The 20,107-nt window shown below is 39.5% G+C and overlaps 1 protein-coding gene across 7 annotated transcripts in view; it reads right to left on the bottom strand.

Moving 5' to 3' along the window:
• Nucleotides 1-3,024: 3,024 nt before the first annotated feature.
• CFLAR (CASP8 and FADD like apoptosis regulator) overlaps nt 3,025-20,107 on the bottom strand; it is a 37,378-nt gene continuing 20,295 nt past the window's right edge. For all 7 annotated transcript variants that reach the window (XM_074339916.2, XM_074339935.2, XM_019726782.3 and 4 more), the window contains 4 exons: nt 17,834-17,883; nt 17,048-17,129; nt 7,490-8,000; nt 3,025-5,969 (listed from right to left, as the gene is read on the bottom strand). In XM_074339916.2, coding sequence (XP_074196017.1) covers nt 5,831-5,969; nt 7,490-8,000; nt 17,048-17,129; nt 17,834-17,883 — 782 coding nt within the window. In that variant the 3' untranslated portion in view covers nt 3,025-5,830. The remainder of the gene's footprint in view (nt 5,970-7,489; nt 8,001-17,047; nt 17,130-17,833; nt 17,884-20,107) is intronic.

Genomic DNA, 20,107 nt, shown 5'->3' with positions numbered 1-20,107 from the left:
AAGAGAAGAGGCTGGGCTAGAAATATCCATTTTGTTAGTGACATAAGAGTATTAATTTAATCTACAAAGTTGTCACCAAAAAATAGAGAGAAAACAAAGGAGTGATTCTTGGGAATATCCTCCTTTAGGGATCCGGAGGGGAAAGATACTAAGAAGACTTGCCAGAGAAATCCTTGATAGAACTTATATAGTGAAATACCTTGGAGAAGCAGGAAAGTGACAATGATCCAATAGAATCCACGGATCACTGTTTTAGTAACAAAGATCAATGTCAACCTTGGACCTTGTAGATTTCATAGGATGATTAAAGGTGAAATCCAGATGGCAGGGAAGTATAGAGTAAATGGGAAAGACAGAATGGAGGAAGTATAGAGTAGCCTAGAATTTACACAAGACAGTGGTTTGAAAAAGAGGGACGTTATTTGATGGGGAAGTCAGAGCTTGGTTTTAGACTGAAGGATAAAAGACAAAGGAAGAGATTAAAGATGGAAGACAGTCGAAATAATGCTTAGTCATGAAAGAGGACTGACTTATGCCAGAAGAGGGACTAAGAAAGGGATAGGAATCCTAGGTCTGGGGCAGGAAGTCCTTACCAGATAAGGAAGAAGAGATGTTTCTTGTATCATCATTTAAACAGCGAAAAACTGAATGACTTAAATAGCATACAGACATATTGATATAAAAATGGCCACATGAATGAAAAGAAAGAGAACAGTGTTAAAACAATATGCCATTTATGTTTAAAATAAAATGAATATATTGTTTATATATATTAAAGAGACTAGACCATTTTTACAATAAGTAATTTTTATTTTATTTTTAAAAGTTACGATATGTGCTCTATATAAAATGAAACAAATAATATGTTTACTATTTAAAAATGTTATTGCTTTCCTTGGTATTCCCAACATTGGGTACATCAAGACTTAATATAAAGCTATAGTGATCAAAATAATGGTGTATTGGTGAAAGAATAGAATAAAAATCAGTGGAACACCTAGAGGGCCCAGAAATAAACTCATAGAAATAAAACCAACTGATCTTTGGCAAAGGAACAAAGACAACTCAATGGAGAAAAGATAGTGTTTTCAAAACCGAGTGCCAGAAAAATAGGACATGCAAAAAAATACTAATAATGTAGACACAAACCTTAAACCTTTCACACAAAAAAATTAACTCAAAATGGATCATGGACTTAAATGTAAAATGCAAAACTCTACAACTTCTAGAAAACAACACAGGAGAAAATCTAGGTAAACTTGGGTTTTGCGATAATTTCTTAGATACAACATCTAAAACAAAATCCAGGAAAGAAAATAATTGATAAGTTGGACTTCATTAAAATTAAAACTTCTACTCTGTAAAAGACACTAGCATGAAAAGACAATCAATCCACAGACTGGGAGGAAATGTTTGTAAAATGTGTCTGATAAAGAACTTACATGCAAAATATACAACGAACTCTTAAAACTCAACAGTAAGAAAATAAACAATTCAATTTAAAAATCAGCAAAAAAGTTGAACAGACATCTCAACAAAGATATACATATTGCAAATAAGAATATGAAAATATGCTCATCATCATATGTCATGAGGTAATCAAAAATTAAAACACAATACCACTCCCATCTACTGAAAAGGCTAAAATCCGAAACACTAACACTACCAAATGCAGAGCAAAATCTAGTACAGCAACTTGGGAATACAGCCTTGTATTCTCTTTCAAAGTTAAACATAGGCCTACCATACAATTGCTTTCCTTTGTATTTAGCCAAATGAGTTGAGCACTTATTTCTATATAAAAATCAACACACAAATGTTTATAGAAGCTTTACTCATAATGTCAAAACTTGTAAGCATCCCAAATGTCCCTCAATAGGTAAATGAATAAAAATTCTGTAGTTTATCTATACAATGGAGTATTATTCAGCTACTTAATGTTTCGTATCTGTACAATAGGAAAAAAATGAGGACAATCATACCTACCTCATAAAGATTAAGAGACAATGCATGTAAAATGAGCTAACAGCTCAATGTAAGCTCTTATTATTTGTATATATAATATTAATATCTACATAAAATTCCAGCCAGTGGACATCTCATCATAACCATGCCCCTATGACTGAATACATAGCTATTCTCAGTTATGGGCTGTTATTAGGTTTGAAGTATTTTAGTACATTTCTCTCTTTTATATTTAGGTCCACTACTTAAAGTGATATACTAAGAATCCTCACACATACTTAAGAATATTTTATTTAAGCTGGGTTGTAGTTACATGAGTTATTCATTATATTGTTATCTAAATGTCATTCTCTTTAGTATGTCTAAAGTATTTCATTAAAAAATTATACTCAGTGAAAAATAAGCATATAGTAACCAAATGCTTGTGTACACAAGTGCCAAAGAAAGGGTCATAGATTCCACTATTACAGTAAAATAACTCACAAAATAATTTACATGAGAACTGACTAGAAGGCAAAGATAGGGACCTTTAAGGCTCTTCCCAAAATAACCACATCTTCTGGCTTTCCCTTCACCACTGCTCACATTCTTTCCCCTCCAGCTAAAAGTTACTGTCTTGCATTTCCCGTTCCTTTACTTGTTACTTCTCCCACTGCATTTTCTCTTCTCCATCTCAGCCTGCCAAAATCCTACCAACTTTTCAAGGTTTGATTCAGTCTTTCCAAAACAACTTCTCCATAGTGTGGTATAATAATAGTGATGATGTTTGCATGGCATCACCAAAGCAGTCATAAAAACTCTCATTGGGTATGATCATAAAGGTTCCTTCATTTCATTCTCAGAACATTTCTGTGAAGTAGGCAAAGGAAGGCAAGGCCTTATTCCTCCCTTTTTGTCAGCCTGGACCTGGAATCACAATCCCCCTTTACTCCACCCCAAGACCCTTGCAAAACACACCAGCAAACACCTAGCATTCTTCTCTTTGGCTTTGGGGATTGACGGATGGATGGTGTTAATAAAAACAAGGTAATCAAAGCGGAAAAAAAAAGTGACAAAAGAAACAGACAACACAGTATAATTTAACAAGTGATTGTTTAAAAAGAGGGAAAGAAAGGGAGGGAAGGAAAGAAAAGATGCTGATTTGTCAAGATCTGTATTTTCACCATGCCAGGCCACCTTTCTGGGGAGAGAATGGGCCTGGACATGTAAGAGTGGAGTATGATGCCTTCCCCAGAATGCATGCCACACGTTTCCAATGTTTGTTCTAGTTTCACAAGAACACGAGAACATAAGGCTGGTTGTAAACATTCTAGACCTGGCACCACCACTGACTTTCTTTGAGATTTGGGAACAAGTCACTTAAAAGCTGTGTGCCTTAATTTCTTCAGTAATACAGTATTATTTTTAAGTTTTTGGTTAATAGCATATAAACATACATATAAAACTAAAACAATAATATAAATGTACACAAGTGGACACTTTGCTCAAGCAGTAGTTTGCCATAATCAGGAGTGTCTAGACGCTGATGGTAACCACTCCGAGCACCTCTTGTAATTGCAGAAGTCAAACGTGACTTGTATTCATCTTATCAGTCTAGATTGAGTATTACAATTTTAATAGTTTTGTCCTTTCTTAACATGTGTATACATTTTTTTGGCACTGTGTGTGTGTGTGTGTGCGCGCGCGCGTGTGTGTATTTATAGCTGACATTCAAAATTATTGTACATCAGTTTCAGGTGTACAGCGCAGTGGTCAGGCATCTACAAAGTCAATGAAGTGATCACCCCAGTAAGTCCAGTACCCATCTGGCACCCCACATAATCTTTACAACATTATTATGTTCTCCATACTGTATTTAACATTCCTGTGACTATTTTGTGACTACCAATTTGTACTTTCCAATCCCTTCACTTTCTCCTCCACCCCCCAAACCCCTCCCATCTGTAATAGTAGCCATCAGTTTTTTTCTCTGTATCTCTGAGTCTATTTTTGTTTGCTCATTTATTCTGTTCCTTAGATTCCACATACAAGATCATACGGTACTTGTCTTTCTCAGTCTATTTCACTTAGCATCATATTCTCTAGGTCCATCCATGTTGTTGCGAATGGTAAAGATTTCATTCTTTTTCACAGACAAGTAATATTCCATTGGATAAATGTACCACAGTTTCTTTATCCAATTGTCTACCAATGGACATTTCAGTTGTTTCCATAGCTTGGCTATTGTGAATAGTGCTGCAGGAACATTGGAGAGCACATATTTTCTTGAATTAGTGTTTTGGATTCCTTTGGCTAGATAACCAGGAGTAGAACTGCTGTGTCATAAGGTAGCTTCACTTCCAGGTTTTTGTGTGTGTGTGCGTGTGTGTTTTTTTTATGTTTTTACTTTTTGGTTTTTTTTAACATTTTTTAAAAATTAGTTTCAGGTGTACAAAACAATGTAATAGTTAGACATTTATCGTTTATATCCCTCACACAGTGATAACCCACTGACCCCATCTACTACCCCTCTGACATCGCATGCAGCCATTACATTTCCACTGTCTCTATTCCTAATGCTGTACTCCACTTCTTGTAAATATATATATATGTATATTTACGAATTTTTTTTGGGGGGGGTTGAGTTGCATGAGTTCTTTATAAATACTGAATATTAACCTCTTATCAGATGTATCATTGGCAAATGTCTTCTCTCATTCAGCACGATATCTTTTTGTTTTGTTGATGGTTTCCTTTGCTGTGATAAAACTTTCTAGCTTGATATAGATGTAGTGTAGTCCCATTTATTTATTTTTCCATTTGTTTCTTGTCTAAGAGGATACATCAGTAAAAATATCACTAAGGGCAATGTCTTCAAGCTTACTTCCTATATTTTCTTCTAGGAGTTTTATGGTTTCTAGTCTTACATTTAAGTCTAATCCATTTTGAGTTTATTCTTGTATATGGCATAAGAAGGTGGTCCAGTTTCTTTTTTTTTTTTTTTTTTTTGCACGTGTCTGTCCAATTTTCCAGCACCATTTATTAAATAGATTGTCTTTACTCCATTGTAAATGCTTGCTCTCTTTGTCACAGATTAAAAGACCACAAAGGCATGGATTTATTTCTGGGTTCTTTATCCTGTTCCATTGATCTATGTGTCTGTTTTTATGCCAATGCCATGTTGTTATGATTACTATAGCGTCAGAAACTATCGTCCAATACTTCTTCCTGTCAAGCATTCCTCACAGAGGGTGATATCAGCACAGGGCAGGATCTCACTTCACCCACATCACACACTAGCCTGAAAACTACTTTCTGCCTAGTAATAGAGAGTGCAGGGCTCTTAAGGGCCTATAGTCCTTTTTTTTTTTTTAAGTTCTTTTTTTTAAGATTTTATTGGGGAAGGGGAACAGGACTTTATTGGGGAACAGTGTGTACTTCCAGGACTTTTTTCCAAGTCAAGCTGTTGTCCTTTCAATCTTAGTTGTGCAGGGTGCTGTTCAGCTTCAAGTTGTTGTTCTTTCAGTCTTAGTTGTCGAGGGCGCAGCTCAGCTCCAGGTCCAGTTGCTGTTGCTAGTTGCAGAGAGCACAGCCCACCATCCCTTGCGGGAGTCGAACCGGCAACCTTGTGGTTGAGAGGACACACTCCAACCAACTGAGCCATCGGGAGCTCAGCAGCAGCTCAGCTCAAGGTGCCGTGTTCAATCTTAGTTGCAGGGGGCAGAGCCCACCATCCCTTGTGGGACTCGAGGGATTGAACTGGCAACCTTGTGGTTGAGAGCCCACTGGCCCATGCGGGAATCGAACCGGCAGCCTTCGGAGTTAGGAGCATGGAGCTCTAACCGCCTGAGTCACCAGGCTGGCCCCCTATGGTCCTTTTTGCTTTTCATTTGCAAGAGAGGATGAGTTTCTTTCTCAGAGTGTGCTGCAGCCAGACGTGGTACCTCTTCTTAAGAGACACTCTGCTGTTCCAGTCATACACGCTATCATGGAGTTCAATGTGGAGTTCCAGAAGTGGGCGTCTTCTGGAGGGAAGAAGAAAGGCAAAAATGAATGCCATGCAAATATCAAAGAGGAGACAGATTATCATTAGGGTGAAATGAACCAACTGACATAAAAGTGCTTTGAAATTGTTCCTTTCTAAATATTCTACAAGCTGCTTAGTGAGTCCAATCAGCTGGCAGCACTCTGGCCCACTGACCTCAGTTTCCTTCCCCAAGGGGAAATTGAGTCTTACTCTGGAGACACACCAGCCAAATGACAACCCACTTGGATCATCTATGCAAATGCAGGATGCATGTAAAAGGCCAATAATACTGCTGGTCCATGAAGTATCCACCTTGGAAGGTGGAGTTGCTCCTGCTCTAGCTCTCCCCTTACTGCTGAGCCACCAATGAGGGGGCTGGGGGCTGCAGGCCATGAGATTTATTCCTGGGGACCCCAGAGCTACAACAGAATGCATTTCACAGGTGGAACTATAATTGGGGGGCCAGTGAAAAAAAGACTGCTAATCTTATATTTGAGGAAAAGTGTGCATCATTCAGGTTAAATGAAAACTAGGTCACCAATGCTTCCCTTAGAAAAGCATTTTTGCCAATAAATATCAAAATGTCTACATACCAAAAACTTGCAGACCTGAACAGTCAGGTACCATTGCTTACCTATCAAATTCTCAAGAGTTGGGGAAATAAAAGAATATGCAGTGTCACTGAGAACTTGGGGACACGGGCACTCTCATAACAAAGCTGGTATAACTGTGCTAGAGGACAATCTGAGAAAATGCATTAAGGACTTTAAAAATACATGTCATTTGACACGGTAATTCACTTCTGAGAATTTTCCCAAGAAAACAATTACAGATAACAACAAATACTGAGCTACAAAGATGCTGAATACTTTCTTTTTGTGAAAGCAAAACACAGTCCAATGCCTTGAAGATTGGTCAGGTAAATTATGCTATAGCCATACTATGGTTACTCTGTAGACATTAAAACGATGCTGTAGAAATGTGACTACTGACGTGTAAAAATGTATGTGATATACGGTTATACAAACTAAAAGCAGGTTATAAAGTAATAGCAGATGACGATTCCATTTTGGCTTTAAAAATATTAATACATGATTGGGTATCCAACAAAGATCTGGAAGGCAATACAACGAGATTTGGTTAACAGAGGTTGGTTCTAATAAGGAGGATTAGAACTGCTTCTTATATTCTGCTTTTAGCATCAATATTTCATGGGTTTTTCATATATATATATATATATATATATATATATATATATATCAGGAGTATGAATTGCTTTTGTAATAAAAACAATTAACATTTTCTTAATTTTGAAGAAAAATATCCAAACTACAAGCTGACTAATAAGTGACCTCCTAAAGCACAAAGCATTCATATACTGTGTGGGGTCTGCATCACAGTCCTAAGGCAAACCCTCCCTGCCAAGAAGGGCATCAAACATAGCAGTGGTAATCTCCGTATCAGTAGCAGGAAAATAAACAAGTGGTCCAGGGATGGGCCACAGCCTGGGTGGCTCACCTTTCTTGCCTCAGTTTCTGTGCGAGGCACTGTAGGTACAGCGATGGTGAGCAGGAGGACTGCTCCAGCAGAGACACGTCTGCTTTGCACAGGCTCCAGAGGAAGTCAGCTTCTCGGTGAACTGTGCAGGGCTCAGGCTGCCTGGCCATGGATTCCACATTGTTCACTGCTGGCCCATCCACCTCCAGGACGCTGCTGTCCTCCAGAAGGCTGTCTGACACGATGTAGTTCTGAATAAAAAAGAGCTTTGGCTTTCCTAAGAGGGAAGGGCATACATCCCCCATGAACATCCTCCTGACATGATCCAAGGGGAACCCTGAGTGAGTCTGATCCACACCAAACACGCTCTGGGAGCCCCCTCGGCTCACAAGGACACACACAAAGCTGTCATAGTCTTGATGTTGAGGTGTATGGGCAACTTGGTGAAGAATCTGAATTATACTGTCCATACTCAGATAGAAGAAACACTTGACTTCATAGCCCAAGGAAGTGAAGGTGTCCCGAAGAACTTCTAGGGGTGGGAAAAAAAAAAAGGCTCTTTCTTAAAATAACAGACAAGTACATAGGAATATATATATTTGCAGAGCTCAGATCCAAACAGCTGCAGAAACGGTGGCATGGTTCGTGAGTTCCCTCACCTCCACCGGCTGTGGGCTGATATGGGGGCCCCTAAGGTATAAGTTGTGACTATTTCCAGACCCTCCAGCTCCTCTCATGACCTGCTTCCCAGTGTAATTTTCAACTAAGCAGTGGGAACCCTTGGCCAAAATTCCCTACAGTGCCTCCAAAGATTCTTCTCCTAGTTTCCAGGAATCCTGGATTGACTTTGACTCCAGAAGCAGTGGAAGGCAGTGGAAAAAGAAGACTTTGAGTCTGCTGGCCCTGCCATACCTAAGAGCTGCATGAACTTTAGGAAGTGGGTCTTCTTAGCTTTAAATAGAAGTAATGATACCCATTCTGTGAGAACGCTGTGAGGACTAAATGAGATAATACAAATAAAGCTCCTGGTACTCAATAAAAATCAGTTCTTATTCCCCTTTTAAAAAGTTTTGTTTCGGTCCATCTTCTAGAAGTTTCTCTGGGCATGGAACCATAGACACTCTACCCAGTCCACTTCTTTCCTATTTTTTCAGTTTGCTTTCATTGAGAAAATAAACACAGCCTCCAGAATTGTTTTATGTTTCTCAGAGCAAGAAATACATGTTTTTCTTCCTTATTCAAAACTTCTACATTCTTTTGAGCCACCCATTAAGTTTCTGTTTCTTGTCTGAGGGATGCCTCCAGTGTTTAGTTCCTTTGAGGGGAAGAAAAACTGTTCTGTCCTAAGCCCAGAGGCTAAACAAGCATCTTCTAATTCAGGTTATCATCCAAAGTATTAGCCCATTAACTACTCTGGGTTTATTTCCATGTCTCATGACTATGTGTTCTCTTCTTCCCCTGGGTATTTATGGTCTTCCAGAAGTCTACCACTGCATTCACCCCAAACCAAATGACACGCAACAATTAGAACAGATGTCACTTCCGTCAAGGAACAGAGGGGCCCCACCTTCTACCAGTTTAGGCATCACAGAAAAGCATCACAGGGAGATACATAACTGAAGGGACCACATAACTGTTTACTATAAATTCTCAATGCTCTACACTAAATGGGAACAATTTAAAGTCTGGATTGTCACAAATAATTCAAAGACTCATAGCTTCAACCAACAGTTTCCACCTTCTTGCCCTGCAAACTTTACCGACAACTAATTATAAAAGTGAAAAAGAAATTTCTCTTTTAGCTTCTCAGCAGGAAATAAGAAAAAAGATAAAAGGGAAGAAAAGAAACAGCTGTGGGTAAACAAACAGCTGGAATAACAGCCACCGGATACATAAGAGTTGGCCTGAGTGCTCAGCATTTAATTTCCTCAGCCTGTGAACAGTATCCAGACACATTCACATAGGGTCAAGTAGAACTTCACACTCAGAAGAGCTGGGTTTGACTGTGGCCCAACATGCTACTAGATATGGCAATTTTACATCTGTCCACGAGTTCTTTGACACGCCTCCCTTAAAAAGAGAGTAATGCCCTCCCCTTGAATGAGGACCATACCTTGTGACTCCGTTTTTAATGAATGGAATGTGGCAGAAGGGATACTATGTGACTTCCAAAGCTAGATCCCAAAAAGGTTAGTTTCCTCCTGGCTCCTTCTCTCTTTTGAACTGCTCCCTCTGGGGGAAGCCAGCTGCTATGTCCTGAGGACACCCAGGCAGTCACATGGAGAGGCCCACATGAGAAACGGAGGCTTCTCACCAACTTTCCAGCCACATGAGTGAACCACCTGAGAAGAACCTCTAATCCCACTTGAGCCTTCCGATGACCCCAGCTGACATCTGACCACTGCCTCCTGACAGACTCTAGGCCAGAACAGCCCAGCTCGGCCACTCACAAATTCCTGACCCACAGAAATTTTCAGGGAGATAAATATATTAGCATTGTTCTTCTGAGCCACTAAATTTTGGAGTTACTTGTACACATTATTAGATAAATAATTCACCAGTTAAGGCCTTTGACTTCTCCTGTCAGGAAAAGGGAACACAATGACTATGACTTAAGACTGTAGCCGGGCTACTTACCTATTTTGCCATGTATAATGCGAACATTTTTGCCCAAATTGTGAGGGAAAAATAAGGATGCGTACTATACATGGGTAGTAGTAATCCCATGTCTATATAAATGTTTTTGATTATTTTATTTGTGCTTATGAGTTAAAAGTGTAACTAGAAATCAATAACAATATCTGTATGCAAAATAATACCCTGGAATGCAATAATCGGTTTTGTTGAACTTATGACGAATTTGCAATGACAAAGAGTTCTTGATCTTCTATGATGCGTAAATATCATCCTAAATTTGTTACAGGTACATAAAATATCTTGTACCTCGTGTCTGTTCTTGTGTTTTGTAATTATTTGTTACATAAAACTTCTTGTACCATAATATGTTAAAAAATAAATGCTAAAATTTCTTTAAAATACAAAAAAGCAAGTACCTAAATGTAAACAAATAACAATTTGAAAAAATTAAAATGAAAAATTTTTTCCCCTGCAAGTTTGGGCCAAAAACGTGGGTGCACATTATACATGGGAGTGCATTATACACGGCAAAATATGATACTTTTCTCCTCTGCCTACCCACAGGTAAGGGTGAAAAAAAATGAATTATGTATCACATAATAATGAAGAGATATAAAGAAGTTGCCAATCTCCTTAAAACCCTATGATAAATAAGTATTATCCAGGAAACAAAGACCATAATACACAGGTGGCTGATATCCTATTAAATAGAATAACTTGCTTGTCCTCATAGGATCTCAATGTAGCAGAAAAGGCCTAGCAGTGCTGCCCCCGCATCACCTCTGAGCATGTGGGCAAGGCTTCGGTACCCAGGACTGTGCTCAGATTGAAATCCAGACTGTACCGTGAGAGAATCTGGACTAGGACCCAGTTCCATCACTATTGTTTCATTCCAAACACTTCCTTTCAGGACTCACACGTCTCCAATCTTGGAGTAGTCTCTCCTCTAGGGGGCAGAAGGAAACAGAAACACCAGCCTCAAAGCTGTGTTTACTTACCTCAGAATAGTTAACTTCCCTCAAAACTCTCTCTGCACTGATAGATTTCCTGTCTTATCAAAATCTTTGAAAGAAAGCCATAGTCTCTATTTCCGTGCTGATATGCAGGGACAAATGCTGTCCTGTGCCTCCCATCTCTTTCCTTTATCTGGGCTCCCTACAGGTTCCTACTGGCGCAGCAGCTGTCACGGCAGTGAGCAGGCAGCTGCGTGGTACAGGGCAAAAGAGGAACCAGGCTTGGAATCACAAGATCTGAGTTTAAGTTTTGCCTCCTCACCCTACTTGCAGGGTCGGAACTCTGCCTGGTCCTGAAAGAGGACTAACTTACACAAGCAGAGGGGCTAAGAAGGCCATGGTGGGAATCTGAGGTCTGAGGCAGGAATTCTTAACTAACAGGAGAACAAAGGCTAAAACTGGAAGTGAAACCGAAAACCATACAGGCACCCATTGCCAAAAATACACATCAAATCTGGACGGGCCTCAGACCAACATGGAGCACTTTAAATATCCTTCAGGCAACACAGTCACTCAAGAGACACAGCCTGAAGTCATTGCAACTGACATTTCTCATTAATATCACATATTTCCTCTATCAGATGGTGAGGTAGCATGGCAACTGATGTTACCTGGCAACTGCAACTTTATTTCTTGGGCCACAAGGACACAGACATAGTCCAGTCTAATTTATAGGATCAAAGGGGTGGTAACAGTGTGACTTTGAATACATTACAGCCTTAGTTTATTCACCTATAAAATGGGATTAATATTAATGCCTACACTTTGGTCTTCAAAAGGTGGCTGTGAGGACCCAATGAGGATTCTGTCAAGATACTTTGCACAGTTTGCACCAACATGGATGGACCTAGAGGGTATTATGCTAAGTGAAATACGTAGGGCTCAGAAAGACAAATACCATATGATCTTACTTGTATGTGGAATCTAAAGAACAGAATAAATGAGCAAACAAAACAGAAATAGATTCAGAGATATAGAGAACAAACTGATGATTGCTAGATGGGAAGGGTGTTCGGAGAATGGGTGAGAAAGGTGAAGGGATTAGAAAGTACAAATTGGTAGTCACAATGTAGTCACAGGGATGTGAAATACAGTGTGGGGAATGCCGTGCTTCCCCAAAAATAAGACTTAGCCGGACCATCAGCTCTAATGCGTCTTTTGGAGCAAAAATTAATATAAGACCTGACATTATATTATGTTTATCATATCATGTCATATCACATTATATCCAGTCTTATATTAAGACCGTGTCTTATATTAATTTTTGCTGCAAAAGACGCATTAGAGCTGATGGTCCGGCTAAGTCTTATTTTCGGGGTAACACCATATAATCAGTAATGTTATAAAGATTATGTAGGGTGTCAGATGGGTGCTGGACTTATCGGGGGGATCACTTCATAGATTATATAAGTGCCTAACCACTGCGCTGTATGCCTAAAACTAATATAAAATAATATTGCATGTCAACTATAATTAAATATACATATATAGTATATCATATAGTCACAGGATGTCAAGTACAGCATAGGGAACATAGTCAATGGTATTGTAATAGCTACATACAGTGTCAGATGTATAGTAGACTCGAGGGAGTTATCACTTTGTGAGGTGTGTAAATGTCTAATTATTATGTTGTTTTGAAACTAATAATAAAATTAAATTTAAAAAATAAAAAAAATTATTTTTAAATTTAAAAAAGATACTTTGCAAATTGTGAGTGCTTATAAATACAATAATTTTAAAGAAAATAAAGGCAGCCATTTCAAATCACAAATCAGAGAGCCTGTAGTGCATCTCTGTCATGGAATCTACCCCCTTAGAACCCAGAGAGAGGTCTCTATATCCTAAACTAAAAGGGGCCCATGTAGCACAGTAACTGCCTGTTCTTCCCCGCAAATTGGGGAAGAAAAACTTGGGGGCTGAGTATAGAAAGTAAAATTTCAACGAACTGCAGAAGTCCCACTTCTCATTCTACTCACCCTGGAAACTCCACTCCTGACCCAGCCCTATCTTTGTAAAGTTCTGTTCTTTACAAACCAACTACCTGAAATGACAGGGTTTTTTTTTTTTTTCTGGCCATGCAGTTAGGACAGGGCTGTTAGCAAAGCATCTCCCCAAACTACGACTGGCTTTCATGACTTCTGTTGCTGTTAGAAGAGAAGGTTTACTTATTCAAGATTTTCAAGGGACATGTGCAGCATCAGCTGGAGAAATCAAAGTCTTAGCCTGGTTTCAAAGTACAGAAAAATCTTCAAGCTTTTTTTCTTAAAATCTGCAACATCATCTTTCATTCAGGAGCCTACCAATCAGCCAGACCTTTAGATCAAGGCCCAGAGTCCATCTGTCTGTGACCAGGGACATTCAAGTCTCTAGTCCTAACCAGATCAAAGGTCAGCTCTACATCAGGGCACCACGAATCAGCGCCTGGCCCAGGCCTAGCTTTGCAAAGTCAGACACAGACACCGCAACACCAGGACTTATTTAATTCTATCAAACTGAGATAATCAGTCCCAAATTCCTAAGCCTGTACGGCTGCTCCAAGAAGAGATTACTGACCTCTATAAGGATGCTTCTCAAGAACAAGCCACCAAAAAACTCGCTGTATCTTTGTTCACAATGTGGCTCTGAGAACAGATTCCACCTCATTGCCTCCATATTTGCTTCACACAGGGCCAAGCATGGTGCTCTGCACATAGTAGGTACTCAACAAACATTTATGGGATAAAGGAAGAATAAAACTATAAATGTTTGGAGGGCTTGCACACTCTTTGGATAAAAGTTTGATTTTTTTTTTTTCTTTTTGAGGACAGAAGATAGGTATAAAAGAGTCTGCTAAGTTCTACAGATACAAAGGAATAGTTTTAGAAACACGATGGGACTAGGAGAGCTTCTTCTTCCTCCATTCACCCACCAAATATTTACTGGGCTCCTATATGCCAGCCACTGTTCCAGGTACTGAAGACACATAGTAAAAGAGATGGACAAGCTCCACACCCTCATGGAACTAACATTACATAGCAAAGTAGCTAAGAGCAGAGGCTTTGGAGTCCAGCTTTCAAATCCCAGCTCTATCCAGTTACTACAAAAGTTAGGAAGTGAGTCCACTGTGCTCTACTTGCTCACCTTGAGAATGGGGCTAATAGTACCTATCTTACAATATTATTTATGAAAATTAAGTGAGAATCCATGTAAAGGAATTAGCAAAGTACCTGACACACAGATTTTTAATAAATTTTACACTCTGATCACTACCACCCCCAAGTTAGTCTTATCATATTACTGTCAGTTTCTTTTCAGAGCCCATTTCAGTTGGCAATAAGGTTTATTACTAGACTGCTACACTCCTCCTAATGTTCAGTGTCAACCAAATGACAAAGTTAACTAGGCAAGAGACAATGGAAACTCCACATCATCGCGCTAGATGAATCACCCCATGCTGTTCAGATGGAAACAAAGAAATGAAGAGTGCTGCACTTAATTAAAGCTTCTGTCAACAAAAGAGCTCAGGCCTGGAGTCCTCAGTGAAAAATCACCAGGAGGAGAGTTGGGAAAATGAAGAGATGGAGGCCTAGAGAAAGTGTGTGAGAAGAGGAGACTGTGCCTTCCTCTTCAGATTAATTAGCCCTCTCCTGCTGCTCTGAGTCTCCACTGGGCATATAATGGATTCAGGGCCACTCAGCTGATAAAAGCCACAACACTGTGGGAGTAATGTGTGCTGTCTTGTTTCTTACATGTCAATTGGCAACCTGAGCCCAGAGGGGTGTATAAGTGGCCTCAAGCCCAGATATTCCTTTTGTTTCCAGAGGCCGGGAGGGCTTGAGTCAAGGAAGCAGACATACAAACGCACCGAAGGCCAACACGTGCTCTTACCTCAAGCCAAAGACACAGGTGCCCCTGGCTCCAACTCCAATTCTAGCCTCCTTTCTATTTTTCTCTCCTATCGCGTCTTGACATTTCCTGCCTTTGTACTCAGCATCTCTTTCTCTGCCAAGCCCATTAATACTGATGACTGGTAGGTCTGTCCAGATTTCCACTTGGGTATTTCCTCAGAAGTAACCGCCTCTTGGGTCATCCCCTCCATTCCACTTAACTCCAGCCTGCGGGGACCTGCCCGACTCAGCAGAGCCCAGCACAGGCCTCAGGCCCCCAGTTCTCTCATGCCTCACTTATCTGAGATCAGACTCTATGTACCAAGCACAAAGCTACACAAGTTCTAGCTTAGTGGTTTGCAACTAAAATTAAACAAACAAAATGGAAAAATAATGTTAGCTAGCATTTAATACATGCTTATAGTGTGCCACACACTACTCTGAGCCCTTTCCAAGTCTGAACTCACTCATTCCTCCCAATCTCCCTATGAAGTAGGTCCTGTTAATAACCCATTTTACAGAAGAGAAAACTTAGACAGAGACAGACCAGGAAAACTGCCCAATGTCACAAGCTAGGTCATAGCAGAGCCACGATTCACACCCATGCAGTCGTATTCCAGGTCTCAATTCTGACCACGCTCTTGAGATACAGAAAAATACCAATACACATTCCGTCCCTGCCCATGAGAGGCCCATAACCCAGCAAGGGAAGCAAGCAGACACTGGATTTTAGGCACAAATTCACAACAGATCATGGCTTTATAATTCCCTTCATAGAACAGATACACATCCTGTATCATGTACCTTTGGTAATTGCTAATGAATGAAACAGAACTGATTACAACTGAAAGAACAATGTAATTACACAATCTCTTTTAAAGCAGGAAGTTACTCATTGGGAAATTATTTTCCTCATACTCATATGAGGAACTATGGCTATAAAAGGAAGGATACATATCTATAGCTGAGGAGACAGCATTTCTCAACATCTAACCCCAAATAGGATATAGGAAAGTGACATCTTATCTGAAATCCTGAGACATCCAGCCTAATATTTGCTGATTTGACTTGTTAAGATTCTTTTCCCATAAATCTCACCATGGGAACATTTTAAGTGAGCCTAAAATATCACTCTGACTCATTCTAAGAGAATTTTGGGCAGCTAGAAACTGATCAATCCTCTCAAAGAAGAGATAAATAATTAAACAATGTTATTTCACTTACCTAGATTCTTCTCATTCTCTTTTGATGCACCAGTGATTGATTCCATTTGAGTCAGGCATCCATCAACAATTGGGCAAAAGAATCAATTCAGATTCAAACACTGGTGACACACAAGTAGCACAGACTCGGACCAACAACTTCGGTTGGCAGAACTACAGGGTGGCAGAACTAAGTGGCACACTGCCTTTGGTGAACACACGTTTATCATATTTTTAATGTTCCCCAGAAAAGTTTTCACGGTCCATGTGGAAGAAATACTGAGGCATCTAATAATATTGAAACCAGGAAGGCTTCCATTTTAAATGCCCCTCTGGATCCCAGGACTCCACCTAGCCACAGCATCCAGCATGGAAAGATAAGGCTTAAAGCTTACCAACTTGTACAAATCACACCTGCGTGCCAGACACAATGCTACATGTTCCCCAAATCCCCTTTCAGTTTCCTCCTGACACAAAGACTAAATTATTTGTCCACTGTGGTTAGGTGGGGCCACATGTATAACCAACAGAATGTGGGTGGAAATGATGCATACCACTGATTCCTAAAACCTTTTGAGATCCTCCACTTCTTTCATCCAACAGCCAGGTACAAAGGGTCCTGGGAAAAACTCTAAGATCTCAGATGATGAGTCACTAAATGACCACATGGAACTAAGTTCTTCCAGCCCAATCTACAGGAGACTGTGACCTGAGTAAGAAATTCCGCTTCATTGTTTGAAACCCCAGACTTTGGCAGTGGTTTGTTATAGCAGCTAGCATTGGTCACTCTGAATACAGCTTGCCTATGCCATGATCTCACTGTGGGTGCATCAGTTAACCTGTAGCATCTACACCTACCTGCGTTATTGCCAATGCAATCAATTATCAGGCAGATTCCTAAGGGCTTGCTCTGCATCCTGTATCTCTCTTCTGGCACGTGCTGGAAAGGAAAGTACGATTGTTAAAGACTCTGGATACTGATGTTTCCTCAGGATCCCACCTATATACCATCTTTTCTTTTGGATTTCCTTAAACATCCCTTTGGCAGGTGAGTCACTCACCAGTCATCACAGCTGATATTTCCCTAATATCAAATTTTTCCCTGTTCGGATAATGTACTTAAGACAAACTATTTCAGTTTTTATTTAATTTTAATGAAAACTGCAGTCTCTTTACGTGTGTCTTAGCTTTGCAGGATAAAGATAATTTGAAACAGAGAGAAAAGATGGATCATGTTTCCTCAGTAACCTGAGGTTATACAAGTGATATCTTTCCAAACCAGTACAAAAGGAAACCTTCTATTGCCTCTTCTTATGAACAAAAGGTATCAGCCTAAGAAAAACCCAGAGCAAGTCAAGGTTCATTGTCACTGCTTACTTATTTGTTCAGTAATCACTCAGCTGAAAAGAGAAGTGCTACTTTGGAATTTTCCTGCATTCTGAAATTCACTCATGTAATCTGCTCATCTTACTCTTTGCTATCCAAGGTTCCCCTTTAGAAGAGTTCTCATGAGAATAGCACTCTCAAAATCCTATTGTTGTTACAAAAAATTCTTAATGGACAGATATTTTTAAACAAGTCAGTGTTCTCCACAGATACTGTGCATACACAATACAAAACCAAATCAGATCATTTATTCTGTACCTGAGGCAAAAATGTTGCTGATTCTTGAATAGATGTCTTCACTGGTTCTCCTGGGGGATGAGAGAGAAATCATTTACAAAGCTGAAAGAGAACTAAGCCCACTCCTATGCTGGCTGAATTTCTTTATTTTACAACCGTTCTCTTCCCTATTTCCTTCCCCCTACTATCTCTTCTTCCTCAGCTATACTCAGCCCCAAGGTTCCAACCTCACAGTGAAAAACCTAATTGACAAGGAAACCCAAGTCTCTGTGCGAAACAGAAGTTATGTAGAAAAATTGCTTAAATCGCAAGTGAGGGAAGGCTCTCCCTTCCCCTTCTCCAGGTGAGGATCAGGTGACTGGTGAGTTTTTAACCTGATAGGGAGAATCTAATAAACTCATCACCCAACAATATCAATAGCTATCTTACATGTGCTAAAACTGGACAACGCCCAAGGGAACAAAAAGCCTTAGAAACTGAACTGATGGCCATGTTTTCTTAGATCATAAAATAAAATGTCAATGGCAAACTAGGGGAGAGTTTACAAAGTAGATGAGCCTGAAGCATATTTTGTTAGATAAAAATGACTTTATTAGTTCAGGGAGGTAGAGAAACCACTAGTTTTGAAACCATAAAGGGTAGCTCAAACCTTAGCAGTATCACTGACAAGCTCTGTGATTTGGGGCAAGTTTCTTCCTGAAGTCGCAGGGTATTTTTTTTAAAATCTCTAAGATGAACATACCAACATCTATTTTATAAAAGTCCTGCAAAAATGAGAAGTAAAGTCTAAAGACAGGCATAGAAAATGAGAGCATTGGTATGGTTTGGGGGAAATAAGCACTTTTAAATTCTAAGGCTACTGTGTAAGTTGAAACAGTCTTTTTAAAGGACAATTCAAAACACCCTTTAGACCAACATTCTGCTTCAAGAAGTTTATCCTAAGGAATAATAGAGCAAGTGTTTAAAAATGTCAAGGATGACATCTACTGAATGACTGTTTATAACTGCCCAAACTAGAAAGAACCTAAAAAGCCCACCAACATGAAACAGGTTCATAAATTAATCTACATATAACGGAATACTATACAATGGTAAAAAGTATAAGAGAGATCTTTATGTATCTGACATGAAAAGATATGCAGGATATATTAACTGAAAATGTATTACTGAATAACATGTATGATAATATTGATCCAAGGTACTTAAAAATATGTAGTTGTGAGCATATACTTACACATCTATATGCTAAAAGTCTAGAGGTATATAAATCAAACATTAACTGGTTATGTCTGATACTTGGAATTAAGAGGAAATTTCACTATCTTTTTGTATTTTAGTAATCATGGATCAACAGAATAAAAACACACAAAATAATCTATGTAATATGCCTATCTCAGTCTAACGCATTTAGTAAGAGCTTAATAAACTGTAGTTATCATCATCATTCAGTTGACATCTATTTGGAAGTCTAAATTAATATGAATACTTGGCTTGATTATTTTAAACTTCTATTAGATTAAAGGTAAGTGATGAGAATGCTTTTTTTCTTTTATTGGAAACCATGTCCAGGCCACAGCAAATAATGGCTCAACTAAGGATCACCGGGGTGGAGCCTCAATGACCTCACCTGTCTGATTCTGATCAAAGATAAACCTGCATCAGGAAGCACAATGGAAAGAACACCAGTTGGTTTTCATTCCTATCCAAATCTACCAGGTCTCCTCTCCGATTTGACTTTAAACAGCTTTTACAGCCTCACCAGTGTTCCTTCAAAAACAGATTGTCAGAAAGTAATTACTTCAGGGAGTAATGCACTTCTCAATGGCTTTTGCTGGAGAGGGGAATTTTAGGTGGGGAAGAACATGAGCTGCACCCTCTGCTCATGTGGGCAAAGTGCTTCTGTTTCCAGGTGCACGCAGATAGCACACAGGCTGCCACATAAAGAAGGCTTCCATCTGGCCACTGCCCTACCCACAATGTTCACAATCCCCACTGCACACAGGACGAAGTCCAAACTCCTCGGTAAGACTGACCTTCCTTCCCTGCCTATCAACCCCTACCTCCGCTGCAGTGTGAGACTGAGTCTCAGCCCTCACTTCAAGGAGGACTCAAGACAAGCAAAAAGAAATAACTTTTTTAAAATGAGGGGATCGAGTGCTGATGTTTTAAGAGAAATGGGAGAGGTCATACGGGTTGCAATGACTAGTTTTTTACTGTATTTTTTCTTTCTTTTTAGGGGATGGGGAATGTCATCTGTAGAGTATCTAACTTCATTAAATGGGCTATAACACAAAA

This window comes from Rhinolophus sinicus, chromosome 17 (assembly GCF_057876585.1).
Source record: "Rhinolophus sinicus isolate RSI-liver-muscle chromosome 17, RSI-T2T, whole genome shotgun sequence".
Lineage (NCBI taxonomy): Eukaryota > Metazoa > Chordata > Mammalia > Chiroptera > Rhinolophidae > Rhinolophus > Rhinolophus sinicus.
The sequence above is the reverse complement of the archived record's forward strand: the minus strand, read 5'-3'. Positions and strand labels throughout refer to the sequence as shown.